General features: G+C 47.2%; 1 protein-coding gene across 2 annotated transcripts in view; it reads right to left on the bottom strand.

Annotated features, from left to right (window-relative positions):
- The window catches only part of LOC145361786 (oxysterols receptor LXR-beta-like), a 33,465-nt gene extending 14,758 nt beyond the window's left edge, over window positions 1-18,707 (bottom strand). The window contains exons 1-3 of one of the 2 annotated variants that reach the window (XM_080217761.1): window positions 18,585-18,707; window positions 2,265-2,449; window positions 51-140 (exon numbers count right to left, since the gene is read on the bottom strand). In XM_080217761.1, coding sequence (XP_080073887.1) covers window positions 51-90 — 40 coding nt within the window. In that variant the 5' untranslated portion in view covers window positions 91-140; window positions 2,265-2,449; window positions 18,585-18,707. Of the gene's footprint in view, window positions 1-50; window positions 141-2,264; window positions 2,453-18,584 lie in introns of both variants that reach the window. The other variant, XM_080217760.1, reaches the window with a different exon arrangement.
- Window positions 18,708-19,578: the final 871 nt, after the last annotated feature.

The raw sequence follows: 19,578 nt of genomic DNA on the forward strand, positions 1-19,578 counted from the left end.
TGGGCTGAATGGCCTCTACCTGTTCTGGATTTGTCTATAACGGGGCTTACCGTGGGCAGCGTCTAAGCCATTTATAGCTGAGAAGGACATCTTCCATCACGTGTGCCACTGCATTGCGGAAATACAATCCCAGAGGGAAGCTGAGGAAGAAAAGTACAAATGGTTAACTGAGCAGTTGGATCTCTAATATTCTTCATTCACTTCTCCACCAGGAACTGCTGAGCTGCAGCTTCGGCTTGCACTGATGGTGCCACTGCCCAGTGCTGCTTTTCACATCTGCATTTAGACAATGAGAGTCAACAGGCTATTCGGCATCAGGGGGGCTGGTTGGGGTTGATGTGAAGCAGGAAAACGGGGCTCCACAACCCTACACCACAGAAATCTCCTCTTTCAATATAAATTAAAAATTCTTTCATAGGGTGTGGGCATTGCTGGCCAGACCACCCTTGAGAAGGTGGTAGTGAGCTGCCTTCTCGGACCTGCTGCAGTCCACGTGGTGTAGGTACACCCACTATGCTGGTAGGGAGGGACTTCCAGGATTTTGACCCAGTATCAGTCATGGAAATGTGATACATTTCCAAGTCAGGTTGGTGAGTGACTTGGAGGGGAACTTCCCAGGTGGTGGGGTTCCCCATGTCTCTGCTGTCCTTGTCTTTTTGATGGATTTGGAAGATGATGTCGAAGGAGCTTTGGTGGGTCGCTGCAGTGCATCTTGTAATGGTGCATATGGCTACCACTTGTGTGTCGGTGACGGGAGGTGGTACAGTGACACAGTGCCTCACAGCACCAGGAACCCAGGTTCAAGTCCCAGTTTGGGTCACCGTCTGTGTGGAGTTTGCATGTTCTTCCTGGAGTCTGCATGGATTTCCTCTGGGTGCTCCATTTCCTCCCACCATCCAAAGATGGGCAGGGTAGGTGCATTGGCCGTGCTAAATTGCCCCTTAGTATCGGGGGGACTAGCAGGGTAAATGCATGGGATGGGGCCTGGGTGGGATCATGGTCAATGCAAACTCGATGGGCCAAATCGCCTCCTTCTGCACTATGGGGATTATACGATTCTAGGTGGTGAGGTACTCACTGCAGGATTCCCAGCCTCATAGCAACAGTATTTATATGACCAGTCCAGTTCAGCTTCTGGTCTATGGTAACGCCAACCCCCCGAACCCCCCTCCCCCCCCAGGATGTTGATAAAGGGGGGATTCAAAGATGATAATCCATTCAGTCAATTAACTCATAAGAACATAAGAAATAGGAGCAGGAGTAGGCCATCTAGCCCTTCGAGCCTGCCCCGCCATTCAATAAGATCATGGCTGATCTATCGTGGCTCAGTTCCACTTTCCCGCCCTCTCCCCATAACCCTTAATCCCCTCTCTTATCAAAAACCCATCAACCCGTGTCTTAAAAATATTTAGCGAGGCAGCCTCCACCACTTCAACGGGCAGAGAATTCCAGAGATTCACCACCCTTTGAGTGAAGAAGTTCCTCCTCAACTCCATTCTAAACCGCCCCCCCTTTATCTTGAGGCTGTGCCCCCTAGTCCTACTGTCTTTTCTGAGCGGGAAGAGTCTCTCCACCTCTATCCTATCCATCCCATTCATCATCTTATACGTCTCAATGAGATCTCCCCTCATTCTTCTAAACTCTAACGAGTACAAGCCCAGTTTATTCAGCCTCTCCTCATAGCTCAACCCCCTCAACTCCGGTATCAGCCTAGTAAACCTCCTCTGCACTCCCTCCAAGGCCAAAATATCTTTGCGCAGGTGCGGCGCCCAAAACTGCACACAGTACTCCAGCTGCGGCCTCACCAATGCCCTATACAGCTGCAGCAAGACCTCCCTACTTTTATATTCAATCCCCCTCGCTATGAAGGCCAGCATCCCATTAGCCTTCCTGACCACCTGCTGCACCTGCAAGCTGGGTTTTTGCGACTCATGCACAAGGACCCCGAGGTCCCTCTGCATCAGAACTGGAAATTCATATCCCTGGAGTTGGGTTTCATCACACAACCTCTGAATCAGAGAGGGGAACACCACTGCTGACACCAGATTTTCCAACCATGCTCGCCCCCAAAACTGGAAAATCTCCGCGGTCAACCAGACCTCTGCATGGCCCGTCCCTCCCTGCTACAATTCCCGTGGTGGGCGGGATGGGAAAATCCCCCCCCCCCCCCCCCGACCCCACCTCCCAATGAAATCCTGACTGTCTTACAGAGACCTACCCCAAAAGCAGCCATTATTCCGTACCTGGGCCGTCACATGGCATACCTGCATTAGCACACTTTGCCACCACTGGGCTGCCGGTGCTCACAGCTTCACAACATCACTCCCGGTCCATGCAGTCCAAATGGGCAAAGACTCGGGCTTCCCCCACTATGGGTCTTCCTCTTCCTCAAATGCTCGTGAGGCGAGGTCCCAAGTTTGGGTCACGTTGGAGAGTGGGTTCTCACTACCTGCTTGAAACAACACAAGACAATCGATGAGACAACATCTGGAAGGAAACCTGCAAATCATAACTAACATATGGGAAAAGAAGTGAGTGGAGGTGGTAGCTTTAAGTGAAGTCTTTAATTAGGTCTCCGACTTATGGAAAGTAACTGTACAAAGCTCATGAACTTTTTAACTTTAAAGTAATTATCAGTCACAAGTAAGGCTTACATCAACACTGCAATGAAGTTACAGTGAAATTCCCCTAGTCGCCACACTGTGGCACCTGTTCGGGTCAAAGTACCTAACTACCTGTCTTTCAGACTGTGGGAGAAAACTGGAGCACCTAGAGGAAACCCAAGCAGACATGTGGAGAATGCACAAACTCCACACAGACAGTGACCCCATGTCGGAATCAAACCCAGGTCCCTGCTGCTGTGAGGCAGTAGTGCTAACCACTGTGATGACGTTGTGTACTTGATATATTTTGCATTTAAGGTGGGGTTGCTTTAGAAGGTGGGGCAGCACGTGACACAGTTTAGCACTGCTGCCTCATAGCGCCAGGGAGCCATTTTCGCTTCTGGTCTTGGGTAACTGTCCATGTGCAATTTGCCTGTTGTCCCCTGTGTCTACATGGGTTTCCTCTGGGTGCTCCGGTTTCCTCCCACAGTCCAAAGATGTGAGAGTTAGGTTGATTGGCCATGCTAAATTGACCCTGTCAGGGGAGGATTAAGTGTATAAGAGGAAAATTACTTGAATTGGAACTAATAGCGATAGATTAGCAGTTAAGAATAAAGAACAGTAGAGCATAGGAAAAGGCCCTTCGGCCCTCCAAGCCTGCATCGATCATGTTGTCCTATCTTGACCAACCTCCTGTATCCGTCTATACCCTGCCTGTTCATGTGTCTTTCCAGATAAATCTTAAATATCACTAATGTGTCTGCCTCAATCATCTCACTTGGCAGTGCATTCCAGGCCCCATCACTTTCTATGTAAAAACCTTCCCCCCCCGCCCCACTTACCTTGAACTTGTGCCCCCTTGCAATTGTCATTTCTGCCCTGGGAAAAAGATTCCACCCTCTCTATACCCCTCATAATTTTTAAACTTCTATCAGGTCACCCCTCAGTCTCCATCTTTCCAGGGAGAACAATCCCAGTTTATTCAATCTCTCCTCATAGCTAATACCCTCCATACCAAGCAACATCCTAGTAAATCTTTTCTGTACTCCCTCCAAAGCTTCCACATCCTTCTGGTAGTCTGGTGACCAGAATTGGACACAGTATTCCAAAAGTGGCCTAAACAATGTTTTCTATAACTGTAGCATAATTTGCCAACTTTTATACTCAATGCCCCATCTGATGAAGGCAAGCATGCCATATGCTTTCTTTACCACCTGTGCTGCCACTTTTAAGGGTCTGTGGACCTACACGCCCAGATCTCTATGCTCCTGATGGTTCTGCCATTTACGTTATAGCTCGTACCTGAATTGGATCTACCAAATGCATCACCTTGGATTTGTCCAGATTAAACTCCATCTGCCCAATTTTCCAGCCTATTTATATCCTGCTGTATTCTCTGACAATCTTAATCACTATCCGCAACTCCAACAATCTTGGTATCATCCGCAAACTTGTTAATAAGACCAGCTATGTTTTTGTTCAAGTCATTTATATATATTAAATATTAGAAACAGCACAGGTTCCAGCACTGATTCCTGCGGAACAACACTAGTTGCAGACTTCCATTCAGAAAAACACACTTCCGCCACTACCCTCTGTCTTCTTTCTCCACTTTTATGGCCAAACCAGTTCTGAATCCATCTAGCTAGTTCACCCTGATCCCATGTGATTTAATCCTTTGCACCAGCCTGCCATAAGGGATTTTGTCAATCATGTTTATCTATTTTTCAGTTGTTAAAAGTTAAGCTAAATTTATTTGTTATAGTTAAACTGTATTGTTAAATAAAGTTTGTTTTGACAAAAGCTTCCTAGTGTGTCAGTAGAATCACACCTGGAGTGAAACATCTTATCCTCACACTAACGCCAAAGTAGAGAATTGTTGGGGTCTAATCTGGCTTCATAATATACCTAATCTGGTACCCTAACACTGTAAGACTCACAAGGAGACTTCAAGAAGTGACACTCCAAAAACTAGAGCTGCCAAATAAACCTATTGGACTTTAACCTGGTGTTGTGAGACTTCTTACTGTGCCCACCCCAGTCCAACGCTGGCAACTCCACATCACCCTAACACCACACACAGGAAATGTACTCTCAACCTCAAAATCTGACATCTGAATGGCTATGGGCTCGGAACAGGAGTGTGAGACTAATTAGCTAGAACTTTCAAACAGTCTACACTTCCAAACTACTTCATTGGCTGTAAAATACTTTGACACGTGCTAAGGTCACAAGCACACTCTTTCTATAAAAATATACAAGCAAATCACGTTTTTTATGTAGTATCATTTTGCCGGAAATGTCAGTTTTAAGGATCTGAAGTGGTTGGGTTGCAAACTGACTGTCGGCGCTGGCTGCTCCCCTCAACCAAGTGAAATTGCACGAACGCACACTTTTCTCTGGGTGGTACAGCGGTTCAATTCCTGGTTTAGGTCACTATCTGTGTGGAGTCTGCACATTCTCCTCCGTGTCTGCATGGGTTTCTTCCAGGTGCTCCGGTTTCCTCCTACAGTCTGAAGGATGTACTGGATAGGTGCATTAACATGCTAAATTCTCCCTGTGTACCCAAACAGGAGTGTGGCGACTAGGGGATTTTCCACAGTAACTTCATTGCAGTGTTTGTGTGAACCTTACGTGTGACACTGACAAATAAACTTCAACTTAAAAAAAAACTTTCCTGGAGGGAGAGGGGGAAGAGGGTGTGCGAACTTTTAAGAAGAACTTTCATGTTTAACAGGAATGAATCCCTGGAAGAGGTTTTCTCCAAGTTCAGACAGATCTCCGAGATGGGAGCGATTCAAAATGAACTCACGGACAAACAGGTCAAGTATAATCTAGCCGGGAAATTAATGGATCTCCACAGTGGCACTGTGGTTAGCACTGCTGCCTTGCAGCCCCAGGGACCTGGGTTTGTTTCCTGGCCTCGGGTCTGTGTGGAGTTTGCATGTTCTTCCCGTGTCTGTGTGGGTTTCCTCCTGGTGTTCCGGTTTCTTCCCACAGTCCAAAGATGAGTGGGTTAGGTTGATTGGCCATGCTAAATTTCCCCTCAGTGTCCCAGGATGCGTAGTTTAGAGGGATTAGTGGGATAAGTATGTGGGTATAGGGCTTGGGTGAGATTATTCAGTGCAGGCTCGATAGACCGAATGGCCTCCTTTTGCGCTGTAGGGATTCTATGATCCATCTCTTCCCTAAACACTAAAAAGTATCTGTAAGTGAAAAGGAGCAGGTTAGATCTCAGGACAAGACAAGACTCAATATCATAGGTTGCAAGAGCTGTGTTTCCCAACCCCGATTCTGAGGCTTGGATGTGTTCTGAGATCCAGCCTCCCACTTTGTCCCAGTTCTGATGAAACATCATAGACACAAAATGGTAACTGCTGTTTCTCCCTCCACAGATGCTGCCTGACCTCCTCATTGTTTCCAGCAGTTTGTGTTTGGCAGGCTCAGCTGTGGTGCCCTTCCCAGTTCAATAGCCTGTTAACACACCCTTTCTAGACTCATCGTTAACACACCCTTTCTAGTCTCACCTGCACAGGAACATCAGGGGCCAGCAATGTGATAGCGCAAGCCTGAGTTAGCAGGTCAGGAGAAACAGAGGGAAAACCAAATCGTCACAATGCAAAACTCTAGACAACGCGTTTACATGCTTTCACACAGACACATGCACGAACACAAATAAAAATTTGCCTTTATACAGCAGCTTTCAACTTGATAAAGTGCACCAAGTCCAGTCATAGAATTCCTACAGTGTAGGAGGTGGCCATTCAGTCCATCAGGTCTGCACAATCCCACCTTGGTCATATTCCCCCTAACCCCACACATTTAGCCTAGCTAGTCCCTCTGACACTAAGGGGCAATTTAGCATGACCAATGCACTTAACCCGCACACCTTTGCAGCGTGGGAGAAAACCGGAGCATCCGGAGGAAACCCACACAGACATGGGGAGAACATGCAAACTTCACACACAGTGACCCAAGGCCAGGAATCGAACATGCACCCGTGGCGCTGTGAGGCAGCAGTGCTAACCACTGTGCCACCGTGTCACCCTGAATCAGAGACAGCAGTAGTGCAGATGCAATGGGCTAAGTGGTCCACTTCTGCTCCTACATCTTGTGATGTTATGAAGGTTCGCCATGACTTCCTCATTCTATATTCACTGTCTCTATTTATAAAGCTCTGGATCCTGTATGCCTTTTAAATCACTTTCTCAATCTGACCTGCCACTGGACCAAAGGAGGAGCTATTAGGGAGAGCTGGCGAAGACATAGATTTTAAGGCATATCTTAAAGAGAGGTGGAGAGATACAAGAAAGGAAATTTCAGAGCTTGGGGGTCGAGATAGCTGAGGGCACGGCCACTGATGGTACAGCAGTTAAAGTCCTGGCTGCAGAAGAGGAGGAGCACAGATTTCTACAAGTGTTTCCAGAGACAGGGAGGGGAGAGGTGACAGGAGAATTTGAAAACAAGGTTGAGACTTTTAAAAGGCAATCTTTCAATATGGGGAACCCCCCCAACCCCGGGAACTTCCAGGGTCATTTTCCAACTTCACAGCCGTCTCGTGGCCCAGCACTGCAAACCTCAGCCCATGATTTATCTCAAATGGTTGTTGGGGAGGGGGGAGGGAAAAGAGAGAGAGAGAGAGAAAGAAAGAGAGAGAGAGAGAGAGAGAAAAATCAAGCTCCGAAACATCAAAATATCCTCCCAGGCATGCAAGGCTCCCAGTGGGAAAGTACAGTCAGAATGTTATCTAATGCTAACATTCAGCAGGGAGAGTCAGGGTTACGTGCGGGCAAACAGCTTTATTTCGCAATGTCAAAAAAGCACTTCCTACAGCATTTCAACATCCTCATGGAAGCAAGGGGAAATGTTAAGCTCTTTGTTCCCGTTGCTAGCGTGTCTCCTGGAGGTAGTAACCCCCTCGACAAGGACAGCTCTGCAAACACTCAGACAAATGCACCATAAGAAGCATTCTTTCTGGCTGTGTCAAACTTGGTATGGCTTCTGCTCTGCCCAAGAAACTAGAAAAGGTGGTGAATGTAGCCCAGTCCATCATACAAACCAGCCTCCCATCCACTGACTCTGTTTACACTTCCCGCTGCTCTGCAAAGCAGCCAGCATAATTAAGGAACTCACACACTCTGGACATTCTCTCTTCCACCTTCTTCCACCAGGAAAAAGATACAGAAGTCTGAGGTCACGTACCAACCAACTCAAGAGCAACTTCTTCTCTGCTGCCAGATTTTTGAATGGATGTACCTCGCATTAAGTTGATCTTTCTCAACATGCTAGCTATGACTGTAACACTACATTCTGCACCCTCTCCTTTCCTCCCCCATGAATGGTATGCTTTGTCTGTATAGTGCTCAAGGAACAATACTTTTCATTGTATTATTGTTACATGTACTAATATACATCAAACCAAATCAGATCTTACTCCAGAGATTCACCAATTTCAATTCCGGCATTATCTCTTTCCCAACTCCGGAGTTTATAGTCATTGAATAATACAGCACAGAAACAGGCCCTTCAGCCCATCTGGTCCATGTCGACCATGGTGGCCTCCCAGCTAGTCCCAATTGCCTGCATTTGGCCCACATCCCCCTAAGCCTTTCCCATCCATGTACTTATCCAAATGCTTTTAAAAAAACTGCTACTGTACCTGCCTCAACCACTTTCTCTGGCAGCTCATCCCATACACGCAACACCCTCTGTGTGAAGAAGTTGCCCCTCGGCTCCCTTTTAAATTTTTCCACTCTCACTTTAAACCTCTGCCCTCTAGTTTTCAATTCCTCTTCCCTGGGAAAATGAGCGTGCGTTCATCCCACATACGCCCCTCATGAGATCACCTCTCATTCTCTGATGTTCCAGGTTTATCTCATTTCCAAAGGGTCTATTTCCATTCCTCTCTCTTTTGTGCCATAGCTTAATTAAATGATGGGACCAGATCTAGGCCATTCAGCCCCTCAAGCCTGCTCTGCCATTCCGTAAGATCATGGCTAGTCTTCTACCTCATGTCCTACCCCATCCAAACAAATACTGTGGCTACGGGAGCAAGTCAGAGGCTGGGAATCCTGCGGAGAGTAACTCACCTCCTGACTCCCCAAAGCCTGTCCACCACCTACAGGGCACAACTCAGGAGTGTGCTGGAATGCTTTTCACTTGCGTGGATGAATGCAGCTCCAACAACACTCAAGCAATTGACACCATCCAGGGAAAGCAGCCCACTTGACTTGCATCTTTACCTCCTTCACCTTAAACATTCACTCCCTCCACCACTGATGCACAGTGGCAGCAGTGCATCCCATCTACAAGATGCACTGCAGCAATTCACCAAGGCTTCTTAGGCAGCATCTTCTAAACCTGCAATTTCTACCACGTAGAAGGACAACATTAGCGGACAGGTGTAAACACCATCACTTGAAAGTTCCCCTCCAAGCCACACACCACCCTGACTTGGAAATATATCAGCCATGCCTTCATTGGCACTGGGTCAAAATCTTTTAACTCCCTCTCTAATAGCACTGTGACTGTAGCTAGAGTCAGAGGTTTACAGCACTGAGTTAACCACTAAGCTAGTCCCAATTACCCGCCTTATCCCTCTATGCCCATCTTACTCATGTAATTGTCTAAAAGCTTTTTAAAAGACAAAATTGTACCCACTCTACTACTACCTCTAGCAGCTCATTCCAGACACATACCACCCTCTATGTGAAAAAAATTGCCCCTCTGGACCCTTTTGTATCTCTCCCTTCTCACCTTAAACCTATGCCCTCTAGTTTTAGACTCCCCTAACTTTGGGAAAAGATGTTGATTATCTAGCTGATCTATGCCCTTCATTATTTTATAGGCCTCTGTAAGATCGCCTCTAGGCCTCCTACTCTCCAGTGAAAAATGTGCCAGTCTCTCCATTCTCTCCTTATAACTCAAACCGTTAAGTCTCGGTAGCATCCTAGTAAATTTTTTTCTGCACTCTTTCTAGTTTAATAATATCGTGACCAGAACTGTACACAGTTTTCCAAGTGTGGCCATACAGCATGAGAACCGCAGCAGTTCAAGAAGGTAGCTCACCACCACCACCTTCTCAAGGGCAATTAGGGATGGGCAATAACTGCTGGCCTAGCCAGTGATGCCTATAATCGTCTGAAAGATTGCTATAAAATACCCATATCTCTTAATTTCTTCAGTATCCAAAAATCTATTGATCGCTGCCGAATATACTTGACAACTGAGTACCCATAGCTCTTCTGGGCAGAGAATAATAAAGACACAGAACCCTCTGAAGAGATTTCTCCTTACCCCAATCCTAAAGAGTTGACTCCTTACGCTGAGACCGCAAGTTCTAGATTCCCTGGGCCACATCCTCCCCACACCTATCTTGTCTAGACCTGTCAGAATTTTATAGGTCGCAATGTAATCACCTCTCAATCTCCAAACCTACAGTGAATAAATGGCTTGTTTACTCAATTGTCCTCAGAGGATACCCCCTTCATTCCCCAAGAGCCTGTGATCAGTAACTAGCAGCCCCAGTATCCTACCCTTTTGTGAATATCAACAGCTCCTGGAGAACAACATGGCAAATTCTGATCCTCCACTCTATTAATGTCAACATTTGAACACTTTTTGTATAAGAGACTTGGGTGGCATAGTGCTTAGCACTGCTGCCTCTCAGCGCCAGGGGCCCGGGTTCAATTCTGGCCTCGGTTACTGTGTGTGTGTGTGTGTGGGGAGTTTGCATATTCTCCCAGCGTCAGCGTGGGTTTCTTTCGAGTGCTCTGGTTCCCTCCCACAGTCTAAAGATAAACTTTAATCCTTTAATTTATCTTTTGGTCACAAGTGGGCTTACATTAACACTGCAATGAAGCTGTGTGCCCCGGTGCCTGTTTAGGTACACCGAGGGAGAATTTAGCACAGACAATGCACCTAACCAGCATGTCTTTAGGGAGGAAACAGGAGCAGCCAGAGCAATCACATACAGACACGGGGAGAATATGTAGACTCTGCTCGGATAGTGATCCAAGCTGGGAATCGAACCTGGGTCCCAGGCACTGTGATAGCGTGGCAGTGCTAACTACTGTGCCACACTGCATGTATAGGCTGTACAAGATGTACAGGTTAGGTGGGTTGGCCATGCTAAATTGCCCCTTAGTGTCAGCAGGATTAGCAGGGTAAATATGTGGTGTTGGGGAGATAGGGCCTGAGTGGGGTTGTGGTCAGTGCAGACTCATTGGGCCGAATGGCCTTCTTCTGCACCGTAGGATTCTGACTTGGTAAGCTGAAGCAACAACAACTGCTGATTTTTCTCCTACCTTGACTCAAAGGGAAATCGGATGGGGGTGTGAGGGGACTAAACTCACAGGGCCCAGCGATAAAGAGGGGGAATGGCACTGACTGGTTTGCTCCACAGAAAACCTCAGTGGGCTAAATGACCTCCTTGCGTGGCATCTCGTCACCGTGTTTAGGGACTCCAGTTGAATGGAACTAAGGTCCGCCATGGCTACATCTGGGACAGCACGGTGGCACAGTGGTTAGCACTGCTGCCTCACAGTGCCAGGGACCCAGGTTCGATTCCCACCTTGGGTCACTGTCAGTGGCATTTGCACATTCTCCCCATGTCTGTATGGGTTTCCTCCAGGTGCTCCAGTTTCCTTCTACAGTCTCCAAGGCATGCTGGTTAAGTGCATTGACCCGAACAGGCACCTTGTGGTGACTAGGGAAATTTCACAGTAACTTCGTTGTAGTGTTAATATAAGCCTTACTTGTGACTAATTAACTTTTCCTCCGGGTGCTCCGGTTTCTTCCCAAAGACCAAATATGTACAGGTAAGGCGGATTGGCCATGTTAACTTGACCCTAACGTCAGGGGATTAGCAGGGTAATCATGTGGAGTTACGGGAATAGGGCCTGGGCGGGATTACGCTCGGTGTAGATTCGATAGGCTGAATGGCGTCCTTCTGTAATGCGGGATTCTATCATTCTATGAGCTTAATGAATGGTGGAACAGGCTCGAGGGGCTGAATGGCCACCTCCTCCTCCTATTCCGAGTGTGTGTGTGCAACAGCGCACACCAGGGATCAAAAGGTCATTTTGATTTGATTTATTATTGTCACATGTATTAGTATACAGAGAAAAGTATTGTTTCTTGATTCCTTCAGTATCCAAAGCATACCAACAGAGAATGAGAGAGTGCAGAACATAGTGTTACAGTCAAGACAAAACTGAATGTTTTACATTCTGAGCTCATGCTGACTAAGGACATTCCCTCAAACACTTCTTAAACAGAACCCTCATCCTGTGCAGCCAGAGAGAAAACTTACAGCCTATCGCTGTGAGCTCGGGTGAAAAAAAAATCAGATTCCACAGTGCCAACTATGAAACATTTCAACAACCAACACCACTGCATAAAAACATCACTGACCTTCAATGGTAAATCTACAATGCAGCATCAACATGCTAAGCTCGCTATCCCTTCCCCATATTCCCAGATCTTGCTGGGAAATGCCTCCAATGATGCGTGGAGATCTCGGTGCCAAACCTGGGTGACGCTCCCTCCCATGTAGGCTGAGACTGCACACATTCCATTTGACTAGGGAAGGCATCACATGAACAGCCTGTTGCACTCAATACTCCTGAGCATACAGTTCCTGGGAGTCAGGGCTAACACTCCAGTGCAGTACTGCAGGGAGTGCTGCACTCCTGCAGGTCACTCGGGGGGGCAGGGATTCTCCAGTTTTGGGGCAAGCATGACCGGAAAATCTCATCCGAAGTCTTGGGTGGGTGCAAAAGACCACACAACACCACTCCAAAGAAGAGCAGCAGAGTTATCCCAGCATCCCGGGCAATATTTACCCCTCAAATCATAAAAAAATACAGATTATCTGGTCAATAACACACTGCTGTTTGTGGGAACTTGCTGTGCACAAACTGGCTGCCCTGTTTCCTACATAACACTCTGCAAATACTGCCACAAAGTACTTGGAGACATCTGCTGGTCTATATAGGTGCGCTGTATAAAGGGGCTGCATAGGTGGCAGTTCAACTGATACTCTCCATTGCTGTGGTGTTGTTGGGAAACACAGTGACACACTGGCTGGCACTGCTGCCTCACAGCTCAGGGACCCGGGTTCAATTCCTGGCTTGGGTCACTGTCCATGTGGAGTCTGTACCTTCTCCCCCACGTGTCTGCGTGGGTTTCCTCTGGGTGCTCCAGTTTCCTCCCACAATCCAAAAGACATGCTGGTGAGGTGCCAATGGCTGTGCTAAATTCTCCCTCAGTGTACCCGAACAGGCACTGGAGTGTGGCGACTGGGGTATTTTCACAATCACTTCATTGCAGTGTTAATGTAAGCCTACCTGTGACATTAATAAATAAGTTGAAGCTTTAGCACTTGTGGAGAGAGAATACAGCCAGTGTTTTGAGTCTGGATGACCCTTTCTCTCCACAGGTGCTATCAGACCTGCCGAGATTTTCCAGCATTTTCTGTTTTTGTTGCAGATTTCACCATCCATAGTATTTTGCCTTTATGTTAAGCAGTTGGACAGGTTCCACACGAGAAGCACTCGGAACATTACGGGCATCAAATGGAAGAACAAAGTCCCCGACACTGGGGTACTTCAATGAGCAGTAATGTCTGATATCAAAGCACTCGTCATCAGAGACAGCTCAGATAGAGCGGACATGCAGTCTATCTGACAGATGATTAAAAAAAACTTAAGACGGCCACACGTTCACAACTTGAACACCACCGACTGCACTGGCCGAGATAAAGGCTCAAGGATTCTTTGGACCTTGGGAAATGTGGCATGTCCACCACAAACATGAGAGACTTAACCACACCAAAGAACTACTTGGAGAGCGATCTCGAGAAGTGGTTTCACTTCCTTCACACAGCACAGAATACAGGCAGCTAGGGACAGAGGGGTGAGATAAAAAGACTGGGCACTGCGGAAAGTCAGGCAGGTCTACAACCAGGTTACAACGCAGAACAGGTAACCCTATGCAAGCAAGAAGTTTCAGTTTATTTGTTCATGTTGCAAGTAGGCTTACATGAAAATAATAAAAGAGAATTACTGAAAATGCTGGAATCTGAAACCAAAAAATGCTGGAAAATCTCAGTAGATTCGGCAGCATCTGTAATGAGAGAAAAGAGCTGACGTTTCAAGCTCAGATGACCCTTTGTCAAAACCCATGGAGGTAAGGTGGGAGCTCAGACAAAGAGTCATCTGGACTCGAAACATCAGCTCTTCTCTCTCCTTCCAGATGCTGCCAGGCTGGCTGAGATTTTCCAGCATTTTCTCTTTAGGCTTGACACTGCAACAAAGTGACTGTGAAAATCCCCCAGTCGCCACACTCCAGCGTCTGTTCTGGTACATTGAGGGAGAACTTAGCATGGCCAGTGGCACCTAACATCTTTCGGACTGTGGGAAAGAAACCGGAGCACCCAAAAGAAACCCACGCAGACACAGGAGAACGTGCAGACTCCACACAGTCAGTGACCCAAGCTGGGAATCAAACCCAGGTCCCTGGCGCTGAGAGGCAGCAGTGCTAACCACTTTGCCACAGAATCATGCAGGCACGGAGAGAACGTGCAGTCTCTGCACAGACAGCGACCTGAGGCCAGGAATCGAACCCAGGTGCCTGGCACTGTTAGCAGTGCTAACCACTGTGCCACAGAATCATGCAGACACAGGGAGAACGTACAGACTGCGCACAGACAGCGACCAGAGGCCAGGCATCGAACCCGGGTCCCTGACGCTGCGAGGCAGCAGTGTATACCACCATGCCACAGGGCTATCCACACTCATCTTCAAAAACAAAGAAGCTAAAAATAACACACATCTTCTTGTGTCATTATGCTTTCAAACGTAAGAGAGAGAGAGAGACTTTGAATGACAGTCACAAAAAGCCCATGGAGCACAATATTTCTTTTCTGGCTTTTCAAGATAAACAACATCGAATAAATGTAAAATGCATAGAAACACAAAGCCGGCAGAAGGTCAGGTTAACTTAAAAGGGGGGTGGCCACCTTGAGGGATGGATCATTCAAAATCAGTTTCAATTCACACAAAAAAAATCAAATGTTTTGAAACAAATGCATTCATTTCATGTCCTTCCACTATGACAGGACATGGCTTTGATTTGTTTTTGGAAGGAGAGGGGGGCTGTATATTTTTGGGTACCCATAGATTACAAGACCATAAGACGTAGGAAAAGAAGCAAGCCATTCGGCCCATCAAAGCTGCTACACCATTCAATGACTGATCTGACGTGGTAATCCTCAACTCCATTTTCTCATCTTAATGTCTTGATTCCCTTACTGATTAAAAATCTGTTTATCTCAACCTTGAACATATTGAACGGCGACTCTCTGCAGTAAAGAGTTCCACAGATTCACTACCTACCCCCCCCACCCCCGAGGAAAGACATTCCTTCTCTGTCTTAAATGGGCGACCCCCTTACTCTGAGTTTATGCCCTCTGCTCCTAGACTGTCCCACAAGGGGAAATAACATCTCAACATCTGCCCTATCAATCCCTCTGAGAATCTGATAAGCTTCAATAAGGTGGCCTCTCGTTATTCTAAACTCTAATAAGTACAGACTCAACCTACCGGGGGAGGTAAGGAGGAAGATGGCTGCCTTCCGTGTTGTACTGTCACCGTGTCCAGGGACACCAGTTGAGTACAACTAAGATCCACCATGATGACATCCAGGGGCAGCACGGTGGCACAGTGGTTAGCATACTGCCTCACAGTGACCCCGGGTTCAATTCCAGCCTCAGGTCACTGTCTGTGTGGAGTTTGGACTTTCTCCCTGTGTCTGCGTGGGTTTCCTCCGGGTACTCCGGTTGTACCCACAGTACAAAGATGTGCGGGTTAGGTTGATTAGCCATGCTAAATTAACCCAAGTGTCTGGAGGGTTTGTGGACTAAACATGAGGGGTTATGGGAATGGGTTTGGGTGGCTTTGTGGTCAGTGCAGACTCGATGAGCTGAATGGCCTCCATCTGCATTGCTGGGATTCTATCCTATGATTCTACTCAATCTCTCCTCATAAGAAAATCCCTCCATACCCAGAATCAACCAAGTGAACCTTCTCTAGACTGCCTCCAATGCCAGTGTCTCTTTCTTTAGATAAGGGGACCAAAACTGTTCACAGTATTCCAGGTGTTCATATCGCACCACGTGTCGGTACTTGGTAAAATCTGGCAGCATGGTGGTTGGCACTGCTGCCTCACAGCACCAGGGACCCAGGTTCAATTCCGGCCCCAGGTGACTGTGTGTATGGAGTTTGCACATTCTCCCTGTGTCTGCATGGGTTTCCTCTGGGTGCTCCGGTTTCCTCCCACAGCCCAAAAGACGTACTGGTTGGGTGAATTAGCCGTGATAAATTCTCCCTCAGTGTACCAGAACAGGCACTGAAGTGTGCAAACTAGGGGATTTTCATAGTGTTAATGTAAACTTATTTGTAACTAATAAATAAACTTAAGATGCAGAAGTCTGAGGTCACATACCAACCAACTCAAGAACAGCTTCTTCCCTGCTGCCATCAGACTTTGGATTAGCCTACCTCACACTAAGTTGATCTTTCTCTATACCGTAGCTTCGACTGTAACATTACATTCTGCACCCTCTCCTTTCTTTCTCCCCTATGTACTCTGTGAATGGTATGTTTTGTCTGTAAGGTGCGCAAGAAGCAATACTTTCCACTGTATCTCAATGCACGCAACAATAATAAACTGAATCAAACAGCACTGCCTTCTGATACTGTGCAAACTGTTGCTCCCTCGTCACAGTTTAGCAATTTATTATCCTTTTGTCACTGAGGTAACAATCAGAATATACACAGCAGAATTCATCACTCTCTTCAACATCTGCAAACCCAGAGAGATCACCAAGGGCACAAAGTTAAAGATCTTCACATCTAACGTGAAGTCTCTCCCTCTTTTATGGCTCTGAAACATGCAAGAAAACACCAACCAACACTGATGAAAATGCAATCCTTCACCAACAGAAGACTCCTGACGGTAAATTGGCAAGTACCATCAACAATATTAGGCGAAAAACCCTATGGTCCTTCATAATCAAAAGGAGGAAAATGAAATTGGATAGGCCATGCTTTGAATAAATCGGGGGAGTAGTATGGCAAACTCTCACGTGGAACCGCAAGGAAAGAGAAAGCAAGGCACGACAAGAAACACATGGGACACAGGATACAGAAAATGAGATGAGAGCCAAGGGCTATACATGGCAACAACTGGAGAGTTTGGCCCAAAAACAGGATTAGATGAACAGAATTTGTCCATAGCTTATGCCCCATCAAGGAGTGAAAAGGCTCAGAAGAACTTATCCTGATGATCACAATACGAAAAACTTAGATAGCATCTCTTTTTTCTTCAGCAATACAAAGTAAAAGTTTACTTATTCGTCACAAGTAGGCTTACATTAACACGGCAATGAAAAGTTACTGTGAAAATCCCCTAGTCGCCACACTCTGGCGCCTGTTTGGGTACACAGAGGGAGAATTTAACATGGCCAATGCACCTAACCAGCATATCTTTAGGATGGTGGGAGGAAACCAGAGCACCCGAAGGAAACCCACGCAGACACGGGGAGAACTTGCAAACTCCGCACAGACAGTGACGCAAGCCGGGAATCGAACCCAGGTCCTTGGTGGTGAGACAGCAGTGCTAACCACTGTGCCACCCAGCAGCTGATCTTTCACTCTTCAAAGCTCAATTTTACTTTCCCCAGGTCTGCTTGATTGAAATGCATTGCACCAGATCGGGAAAGCAAACTGGACAGGTTAGTAACCGTACAGAACACTGATTAATCCCCCCCACCAGCCCGACCAAAACATTGCCTCTCACATAGATTACAGCAGGCAACCCAGTATTGGCGCTGATGACCTGAGTCATGGGTTTGACCAATGATGCAACGTGCAAATGCTCAAAACGTGTGGAAATACAAAGCTAGTTAGCAAGCAAATAAGGTCAGATTAACAACGGCTACTGCCCTGCCAAACAGAGAGGGGGAGGGGAGGTAGACAAAACATAACAAATTTTCAATTCATCACCAAAATGAAAAGACACAAGGGATGTTTTGGCAGCAAATGCACCAGGCAAGTCATTTAGTTTCTGTGGCCTGATGTGAAGCTAATTTGCAGCCTTTTCATACATAAAGGATAATCTTAGCCAAGTCAGAGGTGGGGAGGGGGCAAAAGAGAGAGAAGAGTGGGGCAGAGGTTTAAGGATGGTTGAGGGAGAGGGAAACAGAGGTTTAAGAGTGGTTGAGGGAGGGGGCAGAGGTTTAAGGATGATTGAGGGAGGGAGGAGGAAGGGGCAGGGGTTTGAGGATGGTTGGAGGGGCAAGGGGTGGCAGAGATTTACGAGTGGTTGAGGGGGAAGGTGACAGAGGTTTAAGGGCGGTTGAGGGAGGGGGAGGGAGGCAAAAGTTTAGGAGCGGTTGAGGGAAGGGAAGGGAGGCAGAAATTTAAGGGTGGTTGAGGGAGGGGGGGCAGAGATTTGAGGTGGTTGAGGGGAAGGGGGGGGCAGAGATTTAAAGGGCGGTTGGCGGGGGAGGTTGACAGGGCAGAGGTTTAGGATGGTTGGGGGGGGACAGAAGTTTAAGAATGGTTGGTGGGGGGGGACAGAAGTTTAAGAATGGTTGGTGGGGGGGGGACAGAAGTTTAAGGATGGTTGGGGGTAGAAGCTTAAGGATGTTTTGAGGGGAGCAAAGGTTTAGGGATGTTTGGGGAGCAGAGGTTTAATGATGGTTGGGGGTGGGTTGTTTATAAAGTCCCTGATGCAGGCAGAATGGATCCACTCTAGGCTTTAAACAAATAGGAAGTAAACACAAATCCCTCCCTCCCTCCACACACACACACACACAGCCAGATTAATAGTGCAACATTTAAATAGGAACACACAGAGTCTTACCCCCTCCAAATTAACATAACATTGTTTTTTGAGGACCCATTAAATCCTTACCAGTCTGTGTGTGATTTCTAAGTGGAGTTAAGATCTTATTTACAGCCCCAGTGGAACTTTCCCCCTTCTCCCTGTAGTTCTCCCCCCTCCAGCAGCTTTGACAACTTCAGGGAAACCCACTGGGTGCAACCTAACTCTGCACTGCCTCCCCTCCCCCACACACAAAGTCCCGCCTTCACGCCGCCCATTGGACTGCCGCCCCACACTCTCCCCTCCCATTGGTCCAGCTTAACGTCCATCACCGCCCGGCGCCAGCAAGTTCGGTCGGCGCGCGTCGCCAACGCAACTTCCGGTGGGAGACGGTCGCGAGCGGTGACGTTACTTTCACATTTTCTTTCTTTTTCCCTTCTTCCCACTGCCTAACGCCGCCTCGGACCGATCAGGATTTTATTCAATATTTACGATTTTTTAAAAAAATTCCTTCTCCATTGGGACTTGTCCTGTGATCTTTGCCCCGCCGCCTGTTGTGACATTGGGCGCCATCTTTGTTTGGGGTGTCGTTGGGCGCCATCTTTGTTTGGGGTATCGTTGGGCGCCATCTTTGTTTGGGGTGTCGTTGGGCGCCATCTTTGTTTGAGGTGTCGTTGGGCGCCATCTTTGTTTGGGGTGTCTTTGGACGCCATCTTTGTTTGGTGTATCATTGGACGCCATCTTTGTTTGGACTGCCTCTGGACGCCATTTTTGTTTGGGTTGTCATTGGGTGCCACCTTTGTTGGGGGTTTCCTTGGACATGACGCAATTGGAATCCAATAAAATTCTGGGACAAAAAGTCCAATGATAACCATTGTCAATTGTCAGAAACCCCATCTGGTTCTGTAGTGTCCTTTATGGAAAGGAAATCTGCCTTCCTTACCTGGTCTGGCCTACATGTGACTCCAGGTCCAGTGGTTGACTCTTAATTCTCAGTAAGCCACTCAGTTTGAGGGCAATTAAAGATGGGCAATAAATGTCCAGCCTATCTCGCACAGTCTCCTGAATAAAAAATTATCACTAA

This window comes from Carcharhinus amblyrhynchos, chromosome 35, assembly GCF_965287045.1.
Source record: "Carcharhinus amblyrhynchos chromosome 35, sCarAmb.v2.hapA, whole genome shotgun sequence".
In the NCBI taxonomy this organism is placed as follows: Eukaryota; Metazoa; Chordata; class Chondrichthyes; order Carcharhiniformes; family Carcharhinidae; genus Carcharhinus; species Carcharhinus amblyrhynchos.